Raw genomic sequence first — 21,973 nt, forward strand, 5'->3', positions numbered from 1 at the left:
ATTATCATAAAAGATGATAATCCAAATGTCCAGTAAACCTTTGGAAGGTGGCTGCTTTCCATTTGTCATCGTGGAGTTGTAAACACAATGGCAGCCCCACCAGAAGAGCTAAACAGAACAAACAAAACCATGGAGGGCACCTGGCTGGCTCAGTCAGTTCAGCATCTGCCTGCGGCTCAGCTCATGATCCCAGGGTCCTGAATCGAGTGCTGCGTCGGGCTTCTTGCTCAGCAGGGAGTCTACTTCTCCCTCTCCCTCTACCCTTCCCTCCTGCTGGTGCTCTCTCTCTCTCTCTCTCTGACGAATAAATAACTAAAATCTCTAAACAAAACCAAACCATGGAATCATTCCGGCTATTGGTGAGGACATATGGCTGTAGGAAGTCTCACGTGTCGTGGAAGCGTACATCGATCGGTACAACCATTTTGGAAAGCAGTTCAGTAGTTCCTAGGAAAGTTAGGCGTGGACCTCCTCTGTGCCTCAGCAGTTTCACTGTTAGGGGAATGACAAGTTTGTGCAGAATGTTCAAGTACACTAAATAAAATAGCCCCAAATTGGGAACTACACACATACCCGTTGGCAGTTGAACATATGTATCAATGATGGTGTCTCCACTCAATGAAATACCATAGGGCAGTGAGAATGAAGGATTTACATGTCCTCACAAAAATACAGTTTAATCCGACAAAAGGCTATGGGAAAGAAGGTGAACAGAAAAGGGTACCCATTGTATTATTGAATTTCTATAAATACGAATACAGGAGAAACTAATTGGTTTTTAGAAGTCAGGGTAGCGGTTACTCTAGGTGTGTGCAGGGTGAAAGGTGTGCTGGCAGTGAGGATGAGCAGAGCATTTAGGCTGTTGGTAATGTCCTTTCTTGATCAGGGTGCCGCATAGCTAGGTGATTCAGTTTATGAAAACCTAGTGCACTGTGCATGTGTGGCACGTGCATTTCCTGTATGTATATTACACCAAAAGAAGAATTTTGGAAAGGAAAAGAGTGAGGCAGCTATTTCCAAGATATATCTGAATGCAAGGGCAAGATGCAAAAAGTACCTATAGTACTAATTCTGTTAAATGAATATTTGTGCCTTACCCACTGTGGCCAGCACTGTTCAAGGCACTGAATGCAGTAGGCAGAGAAAGGTATGTGTTTGTGTGCGCTTGTAAATGCCAGACCATTTCTGAAACTGTACGTAAGAAATTGTCCCATCAGTCGTTTCTTGGAAGGGGATGGTGGATTGGGTGTCAGAAGTAGAGAGCTTTTATTGAGTACTTTTGCGTCTTTTAAAGTTTGTCTGATGTGGATTCGTTACCAATTTGAACAAATAAATAAATTGGACTTAAGGATCCTATGATTATTCATGTAATGTGTGACCTAAAGGCAGTAGCTGTTGTCACCTCTGTGTTAGGGGTCTAGCAAATGAAACAGAGTATTTTGGTGGTTTGCCCCAAATCACACAGGATGTCTTGTCTGGGTTCAGCAGTTAGGTCTTCGACCCCATCTCTCAAACTTACACTGACTCTTGCATATTCTAGCAGAAATCTAACCTTATGTGTCCCTGTGTTCTTGAGGACCGTCTGTAATTTTGTATACTTTGCTTTCTATGGTTGGGTGAATTACTTATGACACACTCTGTCTCTGTTCACAATCAAAAACCAATTCCAAGATTGTTCTTCACTTAAGGGCAAAATGGAATCTTCATGTTTACACCAGTCTCATCTCTTTATAACCCTAAAACTAAAAACTCGCAGAATCACATCTCACTAATTCTAACCTATCGGCTGTCCTAAGGCCCTAGATGACTATTTTATGGCTGATAAACCATTAGTCTCTGGCTTTGACCCCTCTATCTGTTCAGAGACAGTAGGTGTGAGGTCATGGTCTTTTTTTGTTAAGGTAATGGACAGTCCCGTGGAATACATAAGACTTGGTGTCGTTGGGGCGCCTGGGTGGCACAGCGGTTAAGCGTCTGCCTTCGGCTCAGGGCGTGATCCCGGCGTTATGGGATCGAGCCCCACATCAGGCTCCTCCGGTGGGAGCCTGCTTCTTCCTCTCCCACTCCCCCTGCTTGTGTTCCCTCTCTCGCTGGCTGTCTCTATTTCTGTCGAATAAATAAATAAAATCTTTAAAAAAATCTAAAAAAAAAAAAAAAAGACTTGGTCTCACATTACATAAAATATTTGGCTAACAAAACAGAACAGTTACATACGATTATTTCTTAGTCTAACAGCTTCACTAATAGGGTATGCCTTTCAAAAAAATAAGTCCTGTTCTGCATGAGTGAAGAAGAACAAGGCACAGATGTTGATTTACTCAGTGCCACATGGTAAGCCGACATGGTAACTACTTCCAGTCCTGCAGACTGTGGTTAGTGCCAGTGGCCAAACCACGCTTAAAATCAGAATTGTCAAGGCAGACGCAAGAGTGAAGTTTTGGAGGGTAGCTTCTTGTGGCTTGGAACTTTGAAGTTCAGGTCTACTAACTTTTGTTACTCTTGGCCTTTATGAAGTCATACAAGGCTCTAAGCCAAGTGAGAAGTTGGGAATATGATTAGCACACTTCCTGGTACCGCGGGCAGTATGGCGATCATTACCTGAAATTTTGCTAGGCCGGAGCCTGCCTGAGAGTACGCTGGGCTGGCAATCAGGTGCCCTTGTTTGCAGAGCAGGGTAGATTATTAAGTAGTTAATGTTGGTTAGCTCTGAACCCATCTTCAAAGGTCCAGACTAAACTCTAGTATCAAAGTGTCAAAGTTCTTATGGCTGGAAATGGCCTGGTCTTGCAAAAATTGTCATAGAAAATATGTGAATTCCCAGGGGTCTCTGGGTGAGGGGACTTCTATTCTCTGTTTCTGTGCTCTTGAAGTAGCACTCGCTCACTGGCTCAGATCAGTCTGGGATCTGAAGAGGTAAAAATAAATAATAAACTCACACATAACTGACTGACTAACATGGGTGTTTTGAGTCAGGCCAACTGGAATTTTTTTTTTTTTTAAGATTTTATTTATTCGACAGAGAGAGAGACAGCCAGTGAGAGAGGGAACACAAGCAGGGGGAGTGGGAGAGGAAGAAGCAGGCTCCTAGCGGAGGAGCCTGATGTGGGGCTCGATCCCAAAACGCCGGGATCACGCCCTGAGCCGAAGGCAGACGCTTAACCGCTGTGCCACCCAGGCGCCCCAGGCCAACTGGAATTTGAATCCCTACTCACTCTGACGAACTTACTGCTCTGAGGAAGTACACGTTCTCCGAGTACCTGCTACTTTCCAGTGGCTCATGGGCTGTGAGGATTATGTAAGATACAGAATGTGTGGAAAATACATAGAGAGAGTAGGCACTTCATAAAGGCTGGCTTCCTTCCCTCTGGCTTGATAGAATGCCACACAGTCCATCCTCTCCAGCCTTGTCTCCGGTCATGGACACACAGCCATTTGTGACCAGTAGCCCGCCATTTCTGGCCCTATCACACAGACTATCATAGAATCTGAAAACAGGAGTCCCCTGAGGACAGAATCCTGAATGACTATCTTGTGGGCCTGTGAGCCTCTCCTAAAGAAGACCGATGCCTGCTTGAGTCAAAGAGTTGACTGTGTATAGAATACTGCAGAGTATTTCAGAAGAACCGTAGACACCTTGGGAGAGGCCAGTACCCAGTTCACGTTGGGTGACGCGAGGATTGCAGCTCCAGCTTTTTTTCCATTTGCGCGATAGCTTCAGGGAGGTCTTTTTGGAAGCTCACAGATTCAGAAATGGTTTGACTCTGGAAGAATTCCTTTCATGTTTGAGTTCCGATCTAAGCCAAGAGCCTTGGAAATTTTGAATCCACCTCTTTGGTATAGTTGCTATAGAAAATATAATGATCACTATGGTAAACATATCATATATTAAAATATATAGCATATTGGGGCGCCTGGGTGGCTCAGTCGTTAAGCGTCTGCCTTTGGCTCAGGGCGTGATCCTGGTGTTCTGGGATCGAGCCCCGCATCAGGCTCCTCCGCTGGGAGCCTGCTTCTTCCTCTCCCAGTCCCCCTGCTTGTGTTCCCTCTCTCGCTGGCTGTCTCTCTCTGTCAAATAAATAAATAAAATCTTAAAAATATATATATAACATATTAAAAGAATGTATAAATTATCATAGTTTTGTTTTAAGAATTATTTAGTGAACTATCCAACCCTTAGCTATTTGGGAATTTTTCCATTAAAAGAACCATTTCACGTTTCACAGGTCAAAGCTACCATTTAGAGAAACATGCATTTAGCTTACAGCAAAATTCTGAAGCTCTCCTGGTGAGAAGTACTTAGATATAGACCGCAATGAAAAGAAAACTACACTCATTTTCCTTAGCCCGTAACGTGAGAGTTCAGAAGGAAAGAAGCACTTCTCACTAAGAATAAACTGTGAAATGCGTGGGAAGTTGTTGGAGGCTGTGCCAGGGGGTTTGTAAGAGGAAGTACACAGAAGTTCGCAACTATTAGTGGTTAATTCGAAGGTACTTAAATCCGCAGTGACTAAATGGCATTAATGTTACATCAACAAATTGACCTGCAAAGGTAACCATCCTCAATGTCCCTGTGATCGTGAATGATTTGTACTTAAAAGTAAGTATATGAAAGTCCTCATTATAGTTGTCATTGCTCCAGAAATAAGTTAAAAGAAGCCTTGCTTATCTTTTCCCTGCTAAGACTACTGTAACGTTCGCCAGGTCATCTCTTCAAAAGACAGCTGGCCTGATTGTTAGAGTGTTCGATTAAGAAAACTAGATACTAAGGCAACATAAGGGTTCCAGCTTGCTCAAACTCTCGGTCAAGCCTAGAAACCTAATAACTGTGGATTATATTGACCATATTTGAATCAGTTATTGAAGCTGAAAAAATCGATCAACTTCTATTTCTGGAATTCAAAACAATACTCCTAAGACTAGAAGCAATCCTTCGTAGCCACAGATTATCAATGAAGATATTTGGAATTTCCATGTTTTTGTTTAAAAATGGTCACATGTATACAGGTCCTTAGGGTTGACCCTAATGCTTTACAGCATTTCAGTTGCAGTCATCCAAGTAGAAGTGTGTGAAGAAAAATACCCCACCGTTAAGCTTACTGATACATGAAAATGTTATCTGCAAAATAAACCACAGGTGAAATGCTGTAAATATGTGTTGGAGCTCTTCAGTGAAGGAAGTGGGTTACGTTTTAAAGTTGAATGAAATAATCATAACTCATCAGTAAAATGTGTGACCCTTGATAAAATGTGTCACTTTTAGTCTAATTCAGTGTGGTGATTTCTAAGGTATTTTTGCTCATTCCTCAGTATGAAAATCCGCATCGTTGAGTTACTCATTGGGGCTCATATGTCACTTTTTCAGAACCTTATCCAAAATGTCAGTTGAATCCTCGACATCAGTATATTCTTGAAAACCTGGCAAGTTTTACTTTTTTCTACTTTCTTTAAATTGTCATTAATGTAGTTTAATACACTTTATTAGTAAATCCAAAGAAGAAATCAAGAATAGATGTAGAAAAGAAAAGTTTTTGGTTCTTTGTGTATTTAGGAGTCTAGTTTAGTATTTGAGTGATTTATTCAATAATAATTGTTGAATGCCACTTAAAACAAAATGAAAATCATCATCTTTTACCTATAAAAAAATCCCTTACATAGATGAATTCACAAATGGAAATTGGTGGTATGCTTTCTTAAGACGAAATTGTTGGGATTTAAAATATGATATTTTTATATGATTTGATATCTCTCAAATCTGAGAAATAAAAATCCATTCTGCAGATAGTTTTAAATTTGCATTTTCAAGTTAATATTTTCAGTGGGATGTTAGACCTACCACGCGAGCAGATTTGTCCTGAGAGTATTTCCATATCTCTGCCGTGAAGTGCATCCTTAGTCTGGAACTGAATGAAGCAAAGTTGCTCACATTACCTCGAGATACAGACTCAGGGACTGCTCTCTGTTACGGGGTATTAAATGGCTCTCTCTGGTAAGCAGTGTACAGAATAATCCTGTGCAGTCTGAAAAATCCCTAGAGATGTTTACATTTAAATTGCCTGTTTTCCACTGAAAAGCAAAATAATTCCAGTGGAGAAATATTACCATTTATGTTCAGGAAAAAAGGATGGGCAGACCCGTAGCTGCAGAACTTCAGTACCAACTAAATATTTAGTAAATAAAGCAAAAGAAGAGCTGAAAATGAGTTTGAAATCCATATGTAATGTGCAGTAGGCTTACATGATATTAATTGATGGCATAAATATATGCAATGTTAAACTTACTAAAAATTCACTGTGAGGGGCGCCTGGGTGGCACAGCGGTTAAGTGTCTGCCTTCGGCTCAGGGCGTGATCCCGGCGTTGTGGGATCGAGCCCCACGTCAGGCTCCTCCGCTATGAGCCTGCTTCTTCCTCTCCCACTCCCCCTGCTTGTGTTCCCTCTCTCACTGGCTGTCTCTATCTCTGTCGAATAAATAAATAAATAAATAAATAAATAAATAAATAAATAAATAAAGTCTTAAAAAAAAATTCACTGTGAGACTAGAGCAATGCTCTTAACTTCCCAGTCGTTGCTGGCAGTTTTGAACGAAAGGAAGTTTTGGTTTGGGTTTACGCCCCTTATCATCATTTAACAATAATGTCGTCTTCATCATTATTAACATACTCGTTCTCATCCTTATTTTCATTGTTAAACAAAACGTGTCACAAAGCATTGTTTTCATAACCATATGTATATTAACTCTGGTTTCACAAACGAGAAATTGGATTCTTATAGAAGAGTTTTAAATACCTTGCCTGAGGTCATGAAGTTATTTTAAACGACAGTTGGGATTTGAACCTGTGTCATCTGGTCCCATAGGTCACTTCTCACATTGCAAAAATCGTATCATAACTTTAAACATAATTTGGGAAAGAACATGTTTTCTAGGTTTCTCATATATGGGGGAGCGATTAGAAAGTGACTCAGAATACTAAATTTTCACGTAACTGGGTTACGTTGCAGATGCTATTTTAGAAGCAAAGGTTCAAAGACAAAGGTGCCTTTAAACATGGAGACACAATTAATTAGATTTTGATTGTTTGAGTGAGGTGGTACCACGGTGAAAATAGTGTTGTTACTATTAACTATTCCCCAGTGAACCACTCCCTGTATTTATGTCTTGTGCGGTCCCCTCATACATTGACTCTACGCCTGACCTTGTGACTTTCTTTAGACAATTTAACAATTGTAAGCACCACACAAATAGAAATTTTATAAACACTTGCAAATTGTGCTGTTCTCTTGTATTATAGTTACAGTGTAAAGAAGTCCAAGCTGTCTATAGGCAGGCAGCGCGTGTAGACAGAGAGAAGTGTACAGGATTTATCTGGACTTTCTAGCCTAGCCAAACCACCATCTGAAAGCAACCTAGTAAGCTCAGTCATCTCCATATAAGCGGAATGGCCAAGATGGACTCATTCAACCCACAAAATCAGGAGAAATAATAAATCGTTGCTGTTATAAGCCATTAATTATTGGAGCAGTTTGTTACACAGCAATAGTCAATCAAAATGCAGAGAGTCTTATTAAATAACTTTGTCAAGAATCTTATTTCAGTGGAAAAGAATAATTTATATGAATGAACTGGAATCTCATCCACATATTTAGTAGGGTCTATGAATATCTTATACACATATTTAATAAGATCTGTAGCATGAATAAATATCCCATACACATATTTAGCAGGGTCTGGGACAAAATGTATAATCAAGGAATTTTGTAATTATAAGCTATTTTATTGATAGAAATGTCATTTATTGGATTCTTACTGCCACATTTTTGATGCTACAGTCAGGGAAATGATGGTTTCATTTCAAATACCTTTCATATGTATATAGTATATATGTGTATACAAACATATGTATGTATATGCACATAATATACATACATACATATGTATATACATGCATGTATATATATTATTGCCTAGAATATATGTAAAATGTGGTTTTAATCAGTTTAAGTAATAATGAATTAATATAATTAATATAAAGAAATTTATTTTTTTAAATTTTTATTCCAAATTGATGTCTGTGTTTTAATTGATTAGTTCAACTCATTTGTATTGATTATGTTGAAACTAAAATTTAATCTTGTTTTTTATTTTCAAATTACTTTTAATTTTTTCTTTTTTGCTATCCATTTTTTTATTTTATTTTTTTTTATTATGTTAGTCACCATACAGTACATCCCTAGTTTTCGATGTAAAGTTCCATGATTCATTACTTGCGAATAACACCCAGTGCACCATGCAATATGTGCCCTCCTTACTACCCATCACCAGTCTATCCCATTCCCGGACCCCCCTCCCCTCTGAAGTCCTCAGTTTGCTTCCCAGAGTCCATAGTCTCTCATGGTTCATTCCCCCTTCTGTTTACCCCCCCTTTCTTCTTCCCCTTCTTTTCCTACCAATCTTCCTATTTCTTATGTTCCATAAATGAGTGAAACCATATGATAATTGTCTTTCTCTGCTTGACTTATTTCGCTTAGCATTATCGCCTCCAGTCCAATCCATATTGTAGCAAATGTTGAGAAATCGTTCTTTTTAATGGCTGAGTAATATTCCATTGTATATATGGACCACATCTTCTTAATCCAGTCATCTGTTGAAGGGCATCCTGGCTCCTTCCACGATTTAGCTATTGTGGACAATGCTGCTATGAACATTGGGGTGCTTAATGGCCCTTCACTTCACTACGTCTGTATCTTTGGGGTAAATACCCAGTAGTGCAATGGCTGGGTCATAGGGTAGCTCAATTTTTAACTTTTTAAGGGACCTCCACACTGTTTTCCAGAGTGGCTGTACCAACTTGCATTCCCACCAACAACGTAGGAGGGATCCCCTTTCTCCACATCCTCTCCAACGATTGTTGTTTCCTGCCTTGTCAATTTTTGCCATTCCAACTGGCAGAAGGTGCTATCTCAGTGTGGTTTTGATTTGAATTTCTCTGATGGCTAATGATTTTGAACATTTTTTCATGTGTCTGTTAGCCATTTGTATGTCTTCATTGGAAAAGTGTCTGTTCATATCTTCTGCCCATTTTTTGATTTGTTTATTTGTTTCTCGTGTATTGAGTTTGAGCAGTTCTTTGTAGATCTTGGGTACCAGTCTTTTATCTGTAGTGTCATTTGCAAATATCTTCTCCCATTCCGTGGGCTGCCTCTTAGTTTTTTTGACTGTTTCCTTGGCTGTGCAGAAGCTTTTTATCTTGATGAAGCCCCACAAGTTCATTTTTTCTTTTGTTTCTCTTGCCTTTGGAGATGTATCATGAAAAATGTTGCTGTGGCCGATGTCCTACAGGTTGCTGCCTATGTTCTCCTCTAGGATTTTGATGGAATCCTGTCTCACATCGAGGTCTTTCATCCATTTGGAGTTTATCTTTTTGTATGGTGTGAGAGAGTGGTCAAGTTTCATTCTTTTGCCTGTAGCTGTCCAATTTTCCCAGCACCATTTATTGAAGAGACTGTCTTTTTTCCACTGGATGTTTTTTCCTGCTTTGTCAAAGATTAGTTGCCCAAAGAGCCGAGGGTCCATTTCTGGGTTCTCTATCCTGTTCCATTGGTCTGTGTGTCTGTTTTTGTGCCAGTACCATATTGTCTTTGTGATCACAGCTTTGTAGTACAGCTCGAAATCTGGCCTTGTGATTCCCCCAGCTTTGTTTTTCCTTTTCAACAGTTCCTTGGCGATTCTGGGCCTTTTCTGGTTCCACACAAATTTAAGGGCTGTTTGTTCCAGTTCTTTGTAAAATGTCATTGGTATTTTGATCAGGATGGCATTGAAAGTGTAGATTGTTCTGGGTAGCATAGACATTTTAACTATGTTAATTCTTCCGATCCACGAGCATGGAATGTTTTTCCATCTTTTTGTGTCTTCTTCAATGTCTTTCAAGAGTGATTTGTAGTTTCTAGAATACAGATCCTTTACTTCTCTGGTTAAGTTAATTCCGAGATAATGTATGGTTTTTGGTGCTATCGTAAGTGGAATGGATTCCCTGATTTCTCTTTCTTCAGTCTCATTGTTCGTGTATAGAAATGCAACTGGTTTCTGAGCATTGATTTTGTATCCCACCACATTACTGAATTGCTGTATAACTTCTAGTAGTTTGGGGGAGAATTCTTTGGGTTTTCCATATATAGAGTATCATGTCATCTGCGAAGAGAGACAGTTTGACTTCTTCTTTGCCGATTTGGATATCTTTGATCCCTTTTTGTTGTCTGATTGCTGTTGCAAGGACTTCTAGTACTATGTTGAATAATAGTAGCGAGAGTGGGCATCCTTGTCGTGTTCCTGATCTTAAGGGAAAGGCTTCCAGCTTTTCCCCATTGCGAATGATATTTGCTGTAGGCTTTTCATAGATGGTTTTTATGAAATTGAGGAATGTACCCTCTATCCCTACACTCTGAAGTGTTTTAATCAGGAAACGATGCTGTATTTTGTCAAATGCTTTTTCTGCATCTATTGAGAGGATTGTATGGTTCTTGACTCTTGTTGATATGATCTGTTACACTGATCGATTTGCGAATGTTGAACCACCCTTGCATCCCAGGGATGAATCCCACTTGGTCATGATGGATAATCCTTTTAATGTACTGTTGGATCCTATTAGCTAGGATCTTGTTGAGAATTTTGGCGTCCATATTCATCAGGGAAATCGGTCTGTAATTCTCCTTTTTGAGGGGGTCTTTGCCTGGTTTGGGGATCAGGCAAAGTAATACTGGCCTCATAGAATGAGTTTGCTAGTTTTCCTTCTGTATCCAGTTTTTTGAAACAGCTTCAGGAGAATAGGTATTATTTCTTCTTTGAATGTTTGGTAGAATTGCCTGGGGAATCCATCAGGCCCTGGAGTCTTGTTTTTCGGGAGATTTTTGATCACTGCTTCAATCTCTTATAATTAATTGGTCTGTTCAAAAAATCAATTTCTTCCAGTTTCAGTTTTGGTAGTTTATAGGTTTCCAGGAAGGCATCCATTTCTGCCAGGTTGTTTAATTTATTGGCATAAAGCTGTTGATAAAAGTTTCTAATGATCCTTCCTATTTCATTGGTGTTAGTTGTGACCTCTCCCTTTTCATTCATAATTTTATTAATTTGGGTCCTTTCTCTATTCTTTTGAATAAGTCTTGCCAGTGGCTTATTGATCTTATTTATTCTTTCAAAGAACCAGCTTCTAATTCTGTTGATCTGAACTACTGTGCTCTTTGTTTCTAATTCATTGATCTCTGCTCTAATCTTGAACTGCTTTCTCGTGCATGGGTTAGGCCTGTTCTTCTGTTCCTGTTCCAGCTTCTTGAGGTCAGAATATAAAAACTGCATTTTAGATTTTTCTATTCTTTTGAGTGAGGCCGGGATGGCTATGTATTTCCCCCTTAGGGCTGCCTTTGCAGTGTCCCGTAGGTTTTGGACCATTGTGTTTTCATTTTTGTTATTCTCCATAAATTGTTTAAATTGATTTTTGATTTCCTGGTTTATCGAATCATTCTTGAGCAGGATGGTTCTTAGTTTCCAAGTATTTGAGTTTCTTCCAAATTTTTCCTTTTGATTGAGTTCCAATTTCAAAGCATGTGGTCTGAGAATATGCAGGGAATAATTTCAGTCTTTTGGTATCGGTTGAGACCTGTTTTGTGACCCAGTATATGGTCTATTCTGGAGAAAGTTCCATGTGCATTCGAAAAGAATGAGTATTCTTTTGTTCTGGGGTGTAGTGTTCTATATATATATATCTATGAGGTCCATCTGGTCTAGTATCTCATTCAAAGCCTTGTTTCTTTGTTGATTTTCTGCTTAGGTGATCTGTCTGTGAGCAGAGTGTTGAGGTCCCCTACTATTAACATATTTTTATCTATATGTCTCTTTATTCTGGTTAAGAGTTGGCTTGTGTATCTTGCTGCTCCCCTGTTGGGGGTATAGACATTTATAATTGTCATATCCACTTGTTGGATACATCCTTTAAGAATAATATAGTGTCCTACTGTGTCTCTAACTACAGTCTTTAGTAAAATCCAATCTGTCTGATCTGAGAATTGCTACCCCAGCTTTCTTTTGAGGTCCACTGGCATGAAAAATGGTTTTCCATCCCTTCACTTTCAGTCTGGATGTATCTTTAGGTTCAAAATGAGTCTCTTGTAGACAGCAAATGGATGGGTCATGTCTTTTTATCCAATCTGCAACCCTGTGGCATTTATGGGAGCATTTAGGCCATTCACATTGAGAATGATTACTGAGAAATATGATTTTAATGAGGTCATGTTGCCTGTAAAGTCTTTGTTTCTATAGATTGTAGCTTTCTGTTCTGTATCACTCTTGGGCCTTTTTACTTTTATAGAACCCCCCCTTAATATCTCCTGTAGGGCTGGTTTCGTGGTTATGAAATTGGTCAGTGTCTGGCGATTCTGGAAGGTCCTTATCTGTCCATCAATTCTGAATGACAGCCTTGCTGGATAAAGGATCCTTGGCTGCATGTTTTTCTCTGAAAGAGCTTTAAAAATGCCCCCCCCAACCCTTTCTCTCATTCCAGGTCTGTGTAGACAAGTCTGACGTAATCCTGATATTTTTGCCTTTGTATGTGAGAAATTTCTTTGCCCTGGCCGCTTTCAATACTGCATCCTTCAATCTAATAGTTACGAAATGCACTATGACATGACGGGCGTGGCGTAAGTTTGTCGTGGTTGAATTTGGGACGGGTCCTCTCTGCCTCTTGAACACGAATGCTTGAATCCTTTGCTAGATTAGGGAAGTTTTCAGCTACAATTTGTTCAAATATCTCTTCTAGACCTCTCTCTTTTTCCACCCCTTCGGGGATGCTGATGATTCTGACATTGGAACGTTTCATTGAGTCAGTAATCTCCCGTAACCTACATTCTTGAGATTGGATTTTTTTGAGCCAAGTTTCATTTTAACTTTCCCTTCTACCATCCCATCCTCCATTTCACTAATTCCTTCTTCTGCCTCATTCACCCTAGCCGTCAGAGCCTCTAGTTTAGACTGCATTTGATTCATAGCATTTTTAATTTCTGCCAGATTCGCTCTCATTTCCGCCCTTAGAGATTCTATATTCTCGTTAATATTTTCTTCAAGTCTACACATCATCTTGACCATTGTTACTCTGAACTCCATTTCTCACAATTTGGTTATATCCATAAATATCAGTTCTGTGGCAGAGGCCACAGACTCATGGTCTTTTCTTTGCTGGGGGGTATTTCTCCTTCTCGTCATTCTGATGAGGAGAGGTAGCCGGGATGCCCAGAGCCCAAATTATTGACCAGGACCCAGGCAGCGTGCTTTTGTTTTATAGGGACCTTAGGAATGTGGGCTTCTTGATTTTTCAGCCTGCCTTCTGGGGGAGGGGCCTGCCGCACTGATACTCAGGCACCCCTGTTTGGGTAGAGTTGCCCCGTCCCCTGCGAGGGGGGATGGGGATGGGCACAATGTGAGCTGGTAATTCCGGGCTTTTGTTCTCTGGCAGCTTTCCCTGATGGTTTTCTGTGCCTCTTCTGAGAGTCAGAGCAGCAGTGGCTGAATCCTAGCCTCTGTCTCAGAACAGAGAGATCACAGTCCGCTCTCCACTGAACTCTCCTGGCCACTTTAACTCTGTTTCTGTTGGTGCTGCTAAAAACCCTGAAGTGTCCCAGGTTGTGCGCCCCACAGCCACTCTCCCAGTCCTCGCTTCCAGGGCTGGCAAGTCCCTATCCTTTGTGCTTCGAACACCGCCAGCCGCCCCGGTTCCCGCGTGCGCTCCCGAGCTCTCGGTTTCAGTGTGGTTCGGGGTGCTCCGGAGCACCGGTTTTCAGTCTGGTCGCGCACGCGCACTCCCAAACTGTTGGTTTCAGCCTAGTTTGAGTGTGCACTCCAGAGCTCTGGTTTTCAGTTTGGACGCGCGCACACTCCCGAGCTCCCGGTATCAGTCCGGTTCCAGTGAGCACTCCGGGGCGTTGGTTTTCACTCTGGTCGGGCGCGTTCCCAGGCTTACGGTCTCAGTCTGCTCTCTCTCTTGCGGGTGCCAGTCCGGGAGCCCGCCCGCTCCCCCGTGCAGGTGGCTCCTGCTTCCCGGTCGGTGCCCGAGCACGGTGGCTCCCTCCCCCTTCTGTTTATCTTCCAATATCTGTGCGGGGATTCACGGCTCCCCCACTTCGTACCTCAATGCTCAGTGCTAGAGATGTTCATTTGTAGAGATCCAGATGTATCTTCCTGCGTCTCAGGCTGATTCCGTGGGTGTTTAGGCTGGTCTGGTACCTATCCAGCTCGACTCAGGGGACCGGCTGAAAAAGGGGACCCCCTACTCCTCTGCCATCTTAACTCTCTCTCCGAGCCTCATTATTTCTGCTTGGGTTGCAGGGCCATCCCTAAACCAGTCACTTGGCTGGAACAGTGGAAAATGCTGACCGGCCAGGCTGGGGTCAGATGGCCATTCCTGGAATCCTGGCATAGAGGGTGGGTGGACTCCGCCTCAGCCACATGGACTGGGGTTAAGAGAGGAGTGGTCCTTAGAAAACTGGGGTGCTGGGACCAAAGAAGGGGAGATGGATTCTGGGAAGCCTGGAATACAGATGTTGGAGACAGGTGGGTCCTAGTGAGAAGGGTGCAGGAGCCCATGGGTGTGGTTTCGTGGCCTCCTGGGCCCTTTGCCACGAATCAGTGAGCAGGCATCCTGCGGACCTAACCATCCCTCCCCTTCCAGCGTCTACTGGGACTATGCCATGACCATCTGCCTGGAGGAGATTGTGTACCTGCACTGCCATCAGCAAGGTAGGGACCATGGGGGAGCACGGGGCTGGGGTGTTCCTCCTGGCTCCCCTGCCTGGCCCCACCTCCTTAGTACCTGTGCAGCCTCAAACAAGTGACCTCTCGCTGAGCCTCAGTTTCCCCATCTGTAAAACGGAATCACAACAGCACCTACTCCTGGCGTTGTTGTGAACATCCTGTGACATATGATAAGGGCTCAGCACCAAACCCATGGTATTAGCTGCTCACGCCTATTGAGCGCTTATGATGTGCCAAGCAGGGCTCTAAACAGCTTGGCACGAGGTCACACACCCCGGGAACTCCTGAGTTTGGACTCGAAATCAGGTCTTTATCATTCCAAAGCCTGTGCTCTCAAGATCTGGGATTAATAACTAGAGTTCTCCTTTAAGGCTCAGAGAAGGCACATTCAGAACAAGCAAAAGGCCATCCTGCTGTAGAAAGCAAGTGATCCATGCCCCACCAAGGCACAAAACATGAAGCTTAGTTAGTGAGACAGATCTGGGTTCAGATCCAGGCCCTACTGTGCAGCCCTGGGCAAATTACATCGCCTCTCTGAGCCTTGGTTTCATCACTTGTAAAACACACAATAAGAGATATACCTCATAGGTCTATTTTGAGTATTCCAGTAAGACACTGCCTTTAACATGCTGTGCTATATACAGTAAGCGCTCAATACGTGCTAGCAAGTCAACTACTGCCCTGAGAAGGGATAGGTCTGCAAGCCTCCATGAAGAAATAGGTCAGGCTGATTCGTAGAGGGTGATTGAGGGTGTAGAGGGACATCACATGTTTAGGGGCATCATTTCCTTTGGGGGGTGACTTCATCGGGGCCAAACATAGTCTTCTGGATCATGTCCTCTACTTCCTGGTCAGTGACCGTGGCAGGTGGGGTGGAAGAGGCTTGGCGGGGGCTAAAAACTGGCCCTGACCTTCTGCCCAGGCCTTTCTCAGAGCCTTGGAGCAGGTCTGTGGGTCTGGTTTGACATGCCTGGGGGGATGCGTATGCCGGGAGGGCCCCATACCCATGCCTCATACTGACTTCCCGCTGGATCTCCTCTGGCTGGGTCGTGGTGGCAGTGGACAGCGGCGGGACAGTGGTGCTGGTCAGCCAGGACGGGATCCAGAGGCCGCCTTTCTGCTTCCCCAAGGGAGGGCACCTCCTGCAGTTCCTCTCGTGCCTGGAAAATGGGCTGCTCCCTCATGGGCAGCTGGACCCTCCACTCTGGTCTCAGCGGGGAAAGGTGAGTGATCACAGGGGACCCAGGGAGGCTGGGGTGGGGGTCAGCTATGGGGAGTGGTCATTCTTTATTTTTTGAAAGAGAGGTGCATGCGTGTGTGTGCAAGCAGGGTGGGGGAGGGGTGGGGGAGAGGGAGAATCCCAAGTAGGCTCCGCACCCAACCCAAGACTTGGGGCCGGATCTCACGACCCTGAGATCATGACTTGAGCCGAAATCAAGAGTCAGATGCTTAACCGACTGAGCCACCCAGGCACCCGGAGGAGTGGTCATTCTTGCCCATGGATCCTTAAGTGGCTTTGTGGGCACATACACACCCCACTGAAACCCTCAGGCTGTGCAGATTGTGGGGACAGGTGTATCCCAAGGACTGTGCAATAGGACACCTTCTTTCAGGGCAAAGTATTTCCCAAACTGCGCAAGCGAAGCCCTCAGGGTTCCGAGTCCACGTCTTCAGACAAGGAAGACGACGAGGCCACAGATTACGTGTTCAGGACCATCTGCCCCGGCATGCGGTCTGAATTCGGTAAGCTGCCCCGTCTCTGGGCCCCCTGGATCCAGATGTTAGCTGATCATGAAAATGATTCCAGGTGTTTGGAACTAGAGGACAAGTGGTTTTTTTCCCAGGGGCCTGAGCCTCACAGAGCTAACACAAGCAGTCATGTATGGTTTTCAGAATCTTTGAGAACAAGGACGTCCTTTCTGAAGAAGTGCCTACATCAGAAATGGGCAGACTCCTTCCTGTGGTCCAAATTCGGCCCCCGGCCTACTTTTGTAAATAAAGTTTTATTGGAACACAGTCCCGCCCATTCATATCCATATTGTGTGTGGCTGCTCTCACACCGCAGCAGCGGAGTGGGAGTGTTGTGACAGAGACCGTATGGTCCACAAAGCCAAAAATAGTTACTATCTGGCCCTTTATAGAAAAAGTTTGCAGATGCCTGCCTCAAGTAATAAGAGAGAAGAGTTTGGCCCTGTGGGAGGGATGAGGGGCCATAAATGGTTCTAAACCCCCTCTCAGTGTCTTCCTGCCTCTGTCTCCACCACCCGGTCTGTGTGCACAGAGGAGGCAAAGACAAGTTCTGAACCGTGCAGACAGGCTCAGAGTCAGAGGAGGGCATTTTCAGACTCCTGTGTTGCTGAGACTGTCTGTACCATCTGGCGTGGTAGGCGTGAGCCACGTGTGGCTCCCGAGCACTTGAAATGCAACGAGTTCGAAGAGAGATGTGCCTTAAGTGTAAAAGACACCCTGCATTCTGGAGACTTTGGAGCAACAATAGGAAAGAATGTAAAATATCTCATCAGCAATGTTATATTGACTCTATGTTAAAATGGTAACATTAGGGATACACTAGGTCAAACAGAATATACTGTTGAAATTGATTTCATCTGTTTCTTTCCCCCCCTTTAGTGTGGCTACTAGAAACTTCTAAAATAAGCTGGTGGCTCAGGGAAGATTCCTATTGAACAGAGCTGGCCTAGGGCGGGGTTGACACATTGGATGAATAATTGTGTGTTTGGGAGGGGGGGTCTTGTCCATTATAGGATGGCAAGCAGCATCCCTGGTCTCTACCCACTGGATAGATGCCAATAGCATCTAGCAAATTCTCAGGTTGCGACAACAAAAAATGTCGCCAGACATCGCCAAATGTCCTTGAGGGGCCAGAATTGCCCCAGTTGAGAACTGCTGGTCTGGACAGAGGATGGATGAGGTTGAGGGGGGATATCGGTCAGGAGAGTGTGAATAGGGTCTTGGGGTCTGATGCCCTGGGTCAGAATCCCAGCTGCACTATTTGTTCACTGGGTGGTCTTGGGCATGATGCTTCCATCTGTGCCTCAGTTCCCAAATCTGTAAAAGGGGATAATAATAATAATAATATTTGCTCTCAGTAAGTGATAGCTGTCGTTAGCAGAAAGAGAAAGGGGACCTCGGTCGGAAAGAGCTGTTATGCCAGTTACCACCTGCTGGGGCCGTGGATGGTTCAGTAGTGTTGCCATTCTGAGCCTCAGTTTCCACTCTGCAGAATGGGAGGAGAGATGCATCTCCCACAGGGGCATTAAGGCTGATAAAGCAATCCCTGCACAGCAGCCGGCACAGAGTAGGGCATTTTATAAACATCAGCGTTCTTTCTTCCTCAAAGCCAACACAATACATGGGAGCTGTGCAGAGCCGGGCAGGGGGGAGATCAAGCCCCGAGGAGTGGGTTCTTTGGCTGTTTCAGGGTTCTGCCCACCTCAGACATTTCATTTCACTAGTGCTTTTTGTTTTGTGTCTCAAGTTGCTCCTGACCCCCTGGGCAGCCCTGCCCCCGGCTCCGCGAGCCCCGCCAGGACGGTGGTTCCTACCAGCCGGTCCGTGCTGGTGGTGGCCAGGGGCGGTCAGTGGGCGCGAGCCAGATGGGACACCACCTTCCCCGTGTCGGGCCGGAAGCAGCAGCCCCCCAGTAATGTCTGGGCTCCTCCCATGCCTGGGGCTGGGTGCTGGCCACCTCTGCCATGCTGTCTTTTGAGTCTTGGTCCCCAGGACGAGGGAAGCCGGAGACAAATGGATGCCCTCACGCTGTCCAGCCTCCACGTGGCAGAATGCAGCTTGGAGTGTTGTGGGGTCCATAGGGAAGGGGTCCACTGGTGATGCTGGTGGAGTGTGAGATGCTGGGGCCGGGGCCAAGGCATACTGGCCACAGCTTGCTGAAGCTGATCAATGCTTCCCTGAGACTGGCGGAGAACTGGGGATGCTTTTCTAGAACATTTTACAGGGGCTCACTGGTCTTTCTTGGCCAGCTCATCAGTGAATCAGCTTGGGGAGGAGCTTTCTGCACTAACAGTGGCTAGGGCTGGGCCCTGTCAGCTACTGAGCTCTGATGACAAGTGGCCCTGGGTCCATAACTTCCCAGCCTCGCAGCCCAAGGGAAGAGGCCAGGGATTACCAGTCATCCTTGAGGGGGCAGGGCCTGTGGGACAGATGTGCACCCTTCTCAATCTCCTAGGTCAGGACTTGGCAAACCAGGGCCCAGGGGCCGGAGCCAACCTCATTCAGTGCGACCCATGAGCTAAGAATGGTTTTTACATTTTTTTAATGATTGAAAAAAATCAAAAGAAGAGTAATATTTGTGACCTGTAAAAATACGAAACTCAGATTTCAGTGTCCATAAATAAAGTGTTATTGGAACATAGCCACGCTCACGTGTTTGCAGCTTGTGGATGGCTGTGTTTGCATGATGATGACAAAGTTGAGTGGCTATGATCGCGGCCAAATGGTTCACGAACCCTAAAAATGTTTACTGCCTGGCCCTTGACGGAAAATGTTTCCCGAGCCCTGTCCTAGAGAAAATAAAATGTTTGCACCTGTCTGGAACTGCCAGGAGGCCAGGAAGTTAGTGATAGAAATTGTAATGTGTGAGTCACCGTTGTGTCTGTCATGCGGCTCTGCAGACGGGGCGGTTTCCATGGAGCTGGCAGGGAAGGCGGTGAGGGACACTCCAAGTGCTGCATCCTGGGACCATGTGATCACAAGTCACCAGTGTCCGTGTTAGGATATCAGTCATGCTCTCTTGGTTCTCGAACGTGGCTGCTGTTATCAAAATTTTTTTGGATATACGGATTTAAGGGCTGTATCTCCAGGAGGTTTAAATTCAGTAGGTCAGGGGTAGGATACAGGCATGGCTTTTTAAGAAGCCCCCCGCCACGTGATTCTGGGTGGGGGTAACCCACCTGTTTGAGACCTGTTGATGGAAGAGCCCTATGGCTCAGGATGATGGACAGTGCAGGTGGCCTCATCAGCAGGAGCTCCATTGGGTCCCTCGTCCTTGGCACCCTGCCTCATCTGTTGAGTTAGGCTCCCTTCTGTCTCCCCGGTAGACTCTGTCTTCCAGAGAGTCTGTCTCTGGCGACTCGGGACTATGAGCCGTCCCCAGAAGCCCCCAGCAGGCTCCTCTTCCTTCTTGTCAGCCTCCTGTGAGGACGCTTGAATGACAACATGGTGAGGCTCGGCCTCCTGCTCTGGGACTGGGTCTGTCCCTCTTGTCTGTCTCTCTTCCCCCCATGCCCCACTTCTTCCTCTCTCTTCAGCTCTCATCAGCTCTGCCTGTCTGCTGAGGGCCCCAAATCTTGGTGGTGGTTTTCCCTGGATCAGGTGGGCTCACAGGTCTGGGTCAGATAATGATTGGGGTCGCTGTCTCTGACTGTCACATTCAGGGTCTTTCCCTGTCCCTGTGCTGGCCTAGGGGCAAGCTGGTTGCTTTGGGATGAGCTTTCTGTGACCCACATAGGCTTAACCGGGGCTCTTGCTCCGACCCTCCTGTCCACCACAGTCCCCCAGGACCTGATGGATGTCTCCGTGAGCAACCTACCGCCCCTTTGGCAACCCAGCCCCCAGAAATCCTCCTGCTCACCCTGTTCACAGAGTGGCCTGGCCGATGGTGGCTCGTCCAATGGCTGCAACCATGAGAGGTATGAGGGGCTTAATCTGTGGGTGGAGGGTGTGGAAGGATTTGCCAAAGATTTGTAGATACCCATGTCTTGCCCAGCACTGAATTCAGAGGAGGAACATAAGCTATGAGATCATCGAGGTCTGGGTTAAATCCTAGCCTCATGAAGTCCTAGCTTCCTTACACGTATCAGTCAGGATAACCAAGGTTATGTTGCAGTAACAAACAGTCCTGGAATCTCAATGGCTTAGTACAACAGAGGTTGATTTATCATGCGTACTGTGTGTCTCTCGTGGGTCAGCTGGGGGCTCTGCTTGCACCACATTAAAGGGCCTGGCTGATGGAACGACACCTTCTGGAATATTCCCAGTCGCAGTGACAGAGGGAAAGGTAGGTCTGGGGCTCCTGAAGGACAATGAAATGCTCCACCCTGAGAGCAGCACATACTCTTTCTGCTCACGCCTCATTGACCTCATCCACAACATTCCAGGAAGCGCAGCCCTATCATGCTCTTGGAAGGCGGAAACTAGCAATACTACTCACTGCAAACCACATGTGCCTCCATTTGCTTCTCCACCGAATGGGGATACGAATGCTTGCTTTGCATAGCTATTGTAAGGACAAATCAGATACTGGTCTAATGTGGCCAGCACGTGGTACCCAGCCCCTGGAAATGTTCAATTAAGTGACGCTTCTTATTTTATTGGATAAAGTTAGACCCCCCCAGATCATCTATCTCCTGGCCGACAGATCTCATGTGTCTTCAGGGCTGCTCAGTGCAATAATGAGACTGGTCTTGTTTCCCACCAAACCCACCTGGCCTGGCTGGGGAGAGTGGAACCCCTTTTTCCATGCCAGGCCCCTGGCCCCATGGGTGGTCCTGTCTTCAGCCATAGGAGCTTAAGGGGTGGGAGCTGGCATCACACTCTTGCAGTCGTCCAGGGCCTGCTTTCGGCACGTGGTCCACAGACCTGCAGCAGCATCCTGGGGCAGATCTCAGTCCATCTTGCCAGACCTACTGAAGCAGAATCTGCATTTCACTGGATCCTAAGATCGTGTGTGCACGTTTCAGTTTGAGAAGCTTTCCTGTAATCAGAGAGTCTCCCACGTTTGTGTGCATCAGAATCACCAGCGGGAGGTGATACTGGTTCCCAGACAACTTCCTTAGGGGCCCCGATTGAGTCAGTCGGTGCGGGGCCCAGGAATCCGCATATTGGAGAAATCCCAAGTGATTCTTGGGCTGTGGTCCAGGGGCCATTGAAAAATGCTGTTGTAACCTAGTGTCCCCTCTCGTGGCATCTGCTTCCACACCTGGAGTGACGGGGAGTTCATCACCTTTCACAAGCCAAGTCCCCTGTGGGACAGCTGTCCGTGTGGTGCTCTTCTTAGGTAAACTGAGCAAGCCTGAGCCCCACCAACTTGAGGCCATGACGAGGGTGATTTTCATGTTTAATGCCTCCATGTGTGTAACTGGAACACCTTAGCCATGCCCCTGTTCCTGTCTTGTTGAGTTTTCCTGAGTGTCCCCAGGATGTCCTG

At 45.1% G+C, this 21,973-nt stretch overlaps 1 protein-coding gene across 1 annotated transcript in view; it reads left to right on the top strand.

Annotated features, from left to right (window-relative positions):
• Nucleotides 1–21,973, top strand: part of LOC125282178 (small G protein signaling modulator 1-like) — a 56,957-nt gene that overhangs the window by 12,069 nt on the left and 22,915 nt on the right. The window contains 4 exon segments of the mRNA XM_057306480.1: nt 14,708–14,775; nt 15,850–16,013; nt 16,404–16,533; nt 20,318–20,456. Coding sequence (XP_057162463.1) covers nt 14,708–14,775; nt 15,850–16,013; nt 16,404–16,533; nt 20,318–20,456 — 501 coding nt within the window.

This window comes from Ursus arctos, unplaced genomic scaffold, assembly GCF_023065955.2.
Source record: "Ursus arctos isolate Adak ecotype North America unplaced genomic scaffold, UrsArc2.0 scaffold_39, whole genome shotgun sequence".
Lineage (NCBI taxonomy): Eukaryota > Metazoa > Chordata > Mammalia > Carnivora > Ursidae > Ursus > Ursus arctos.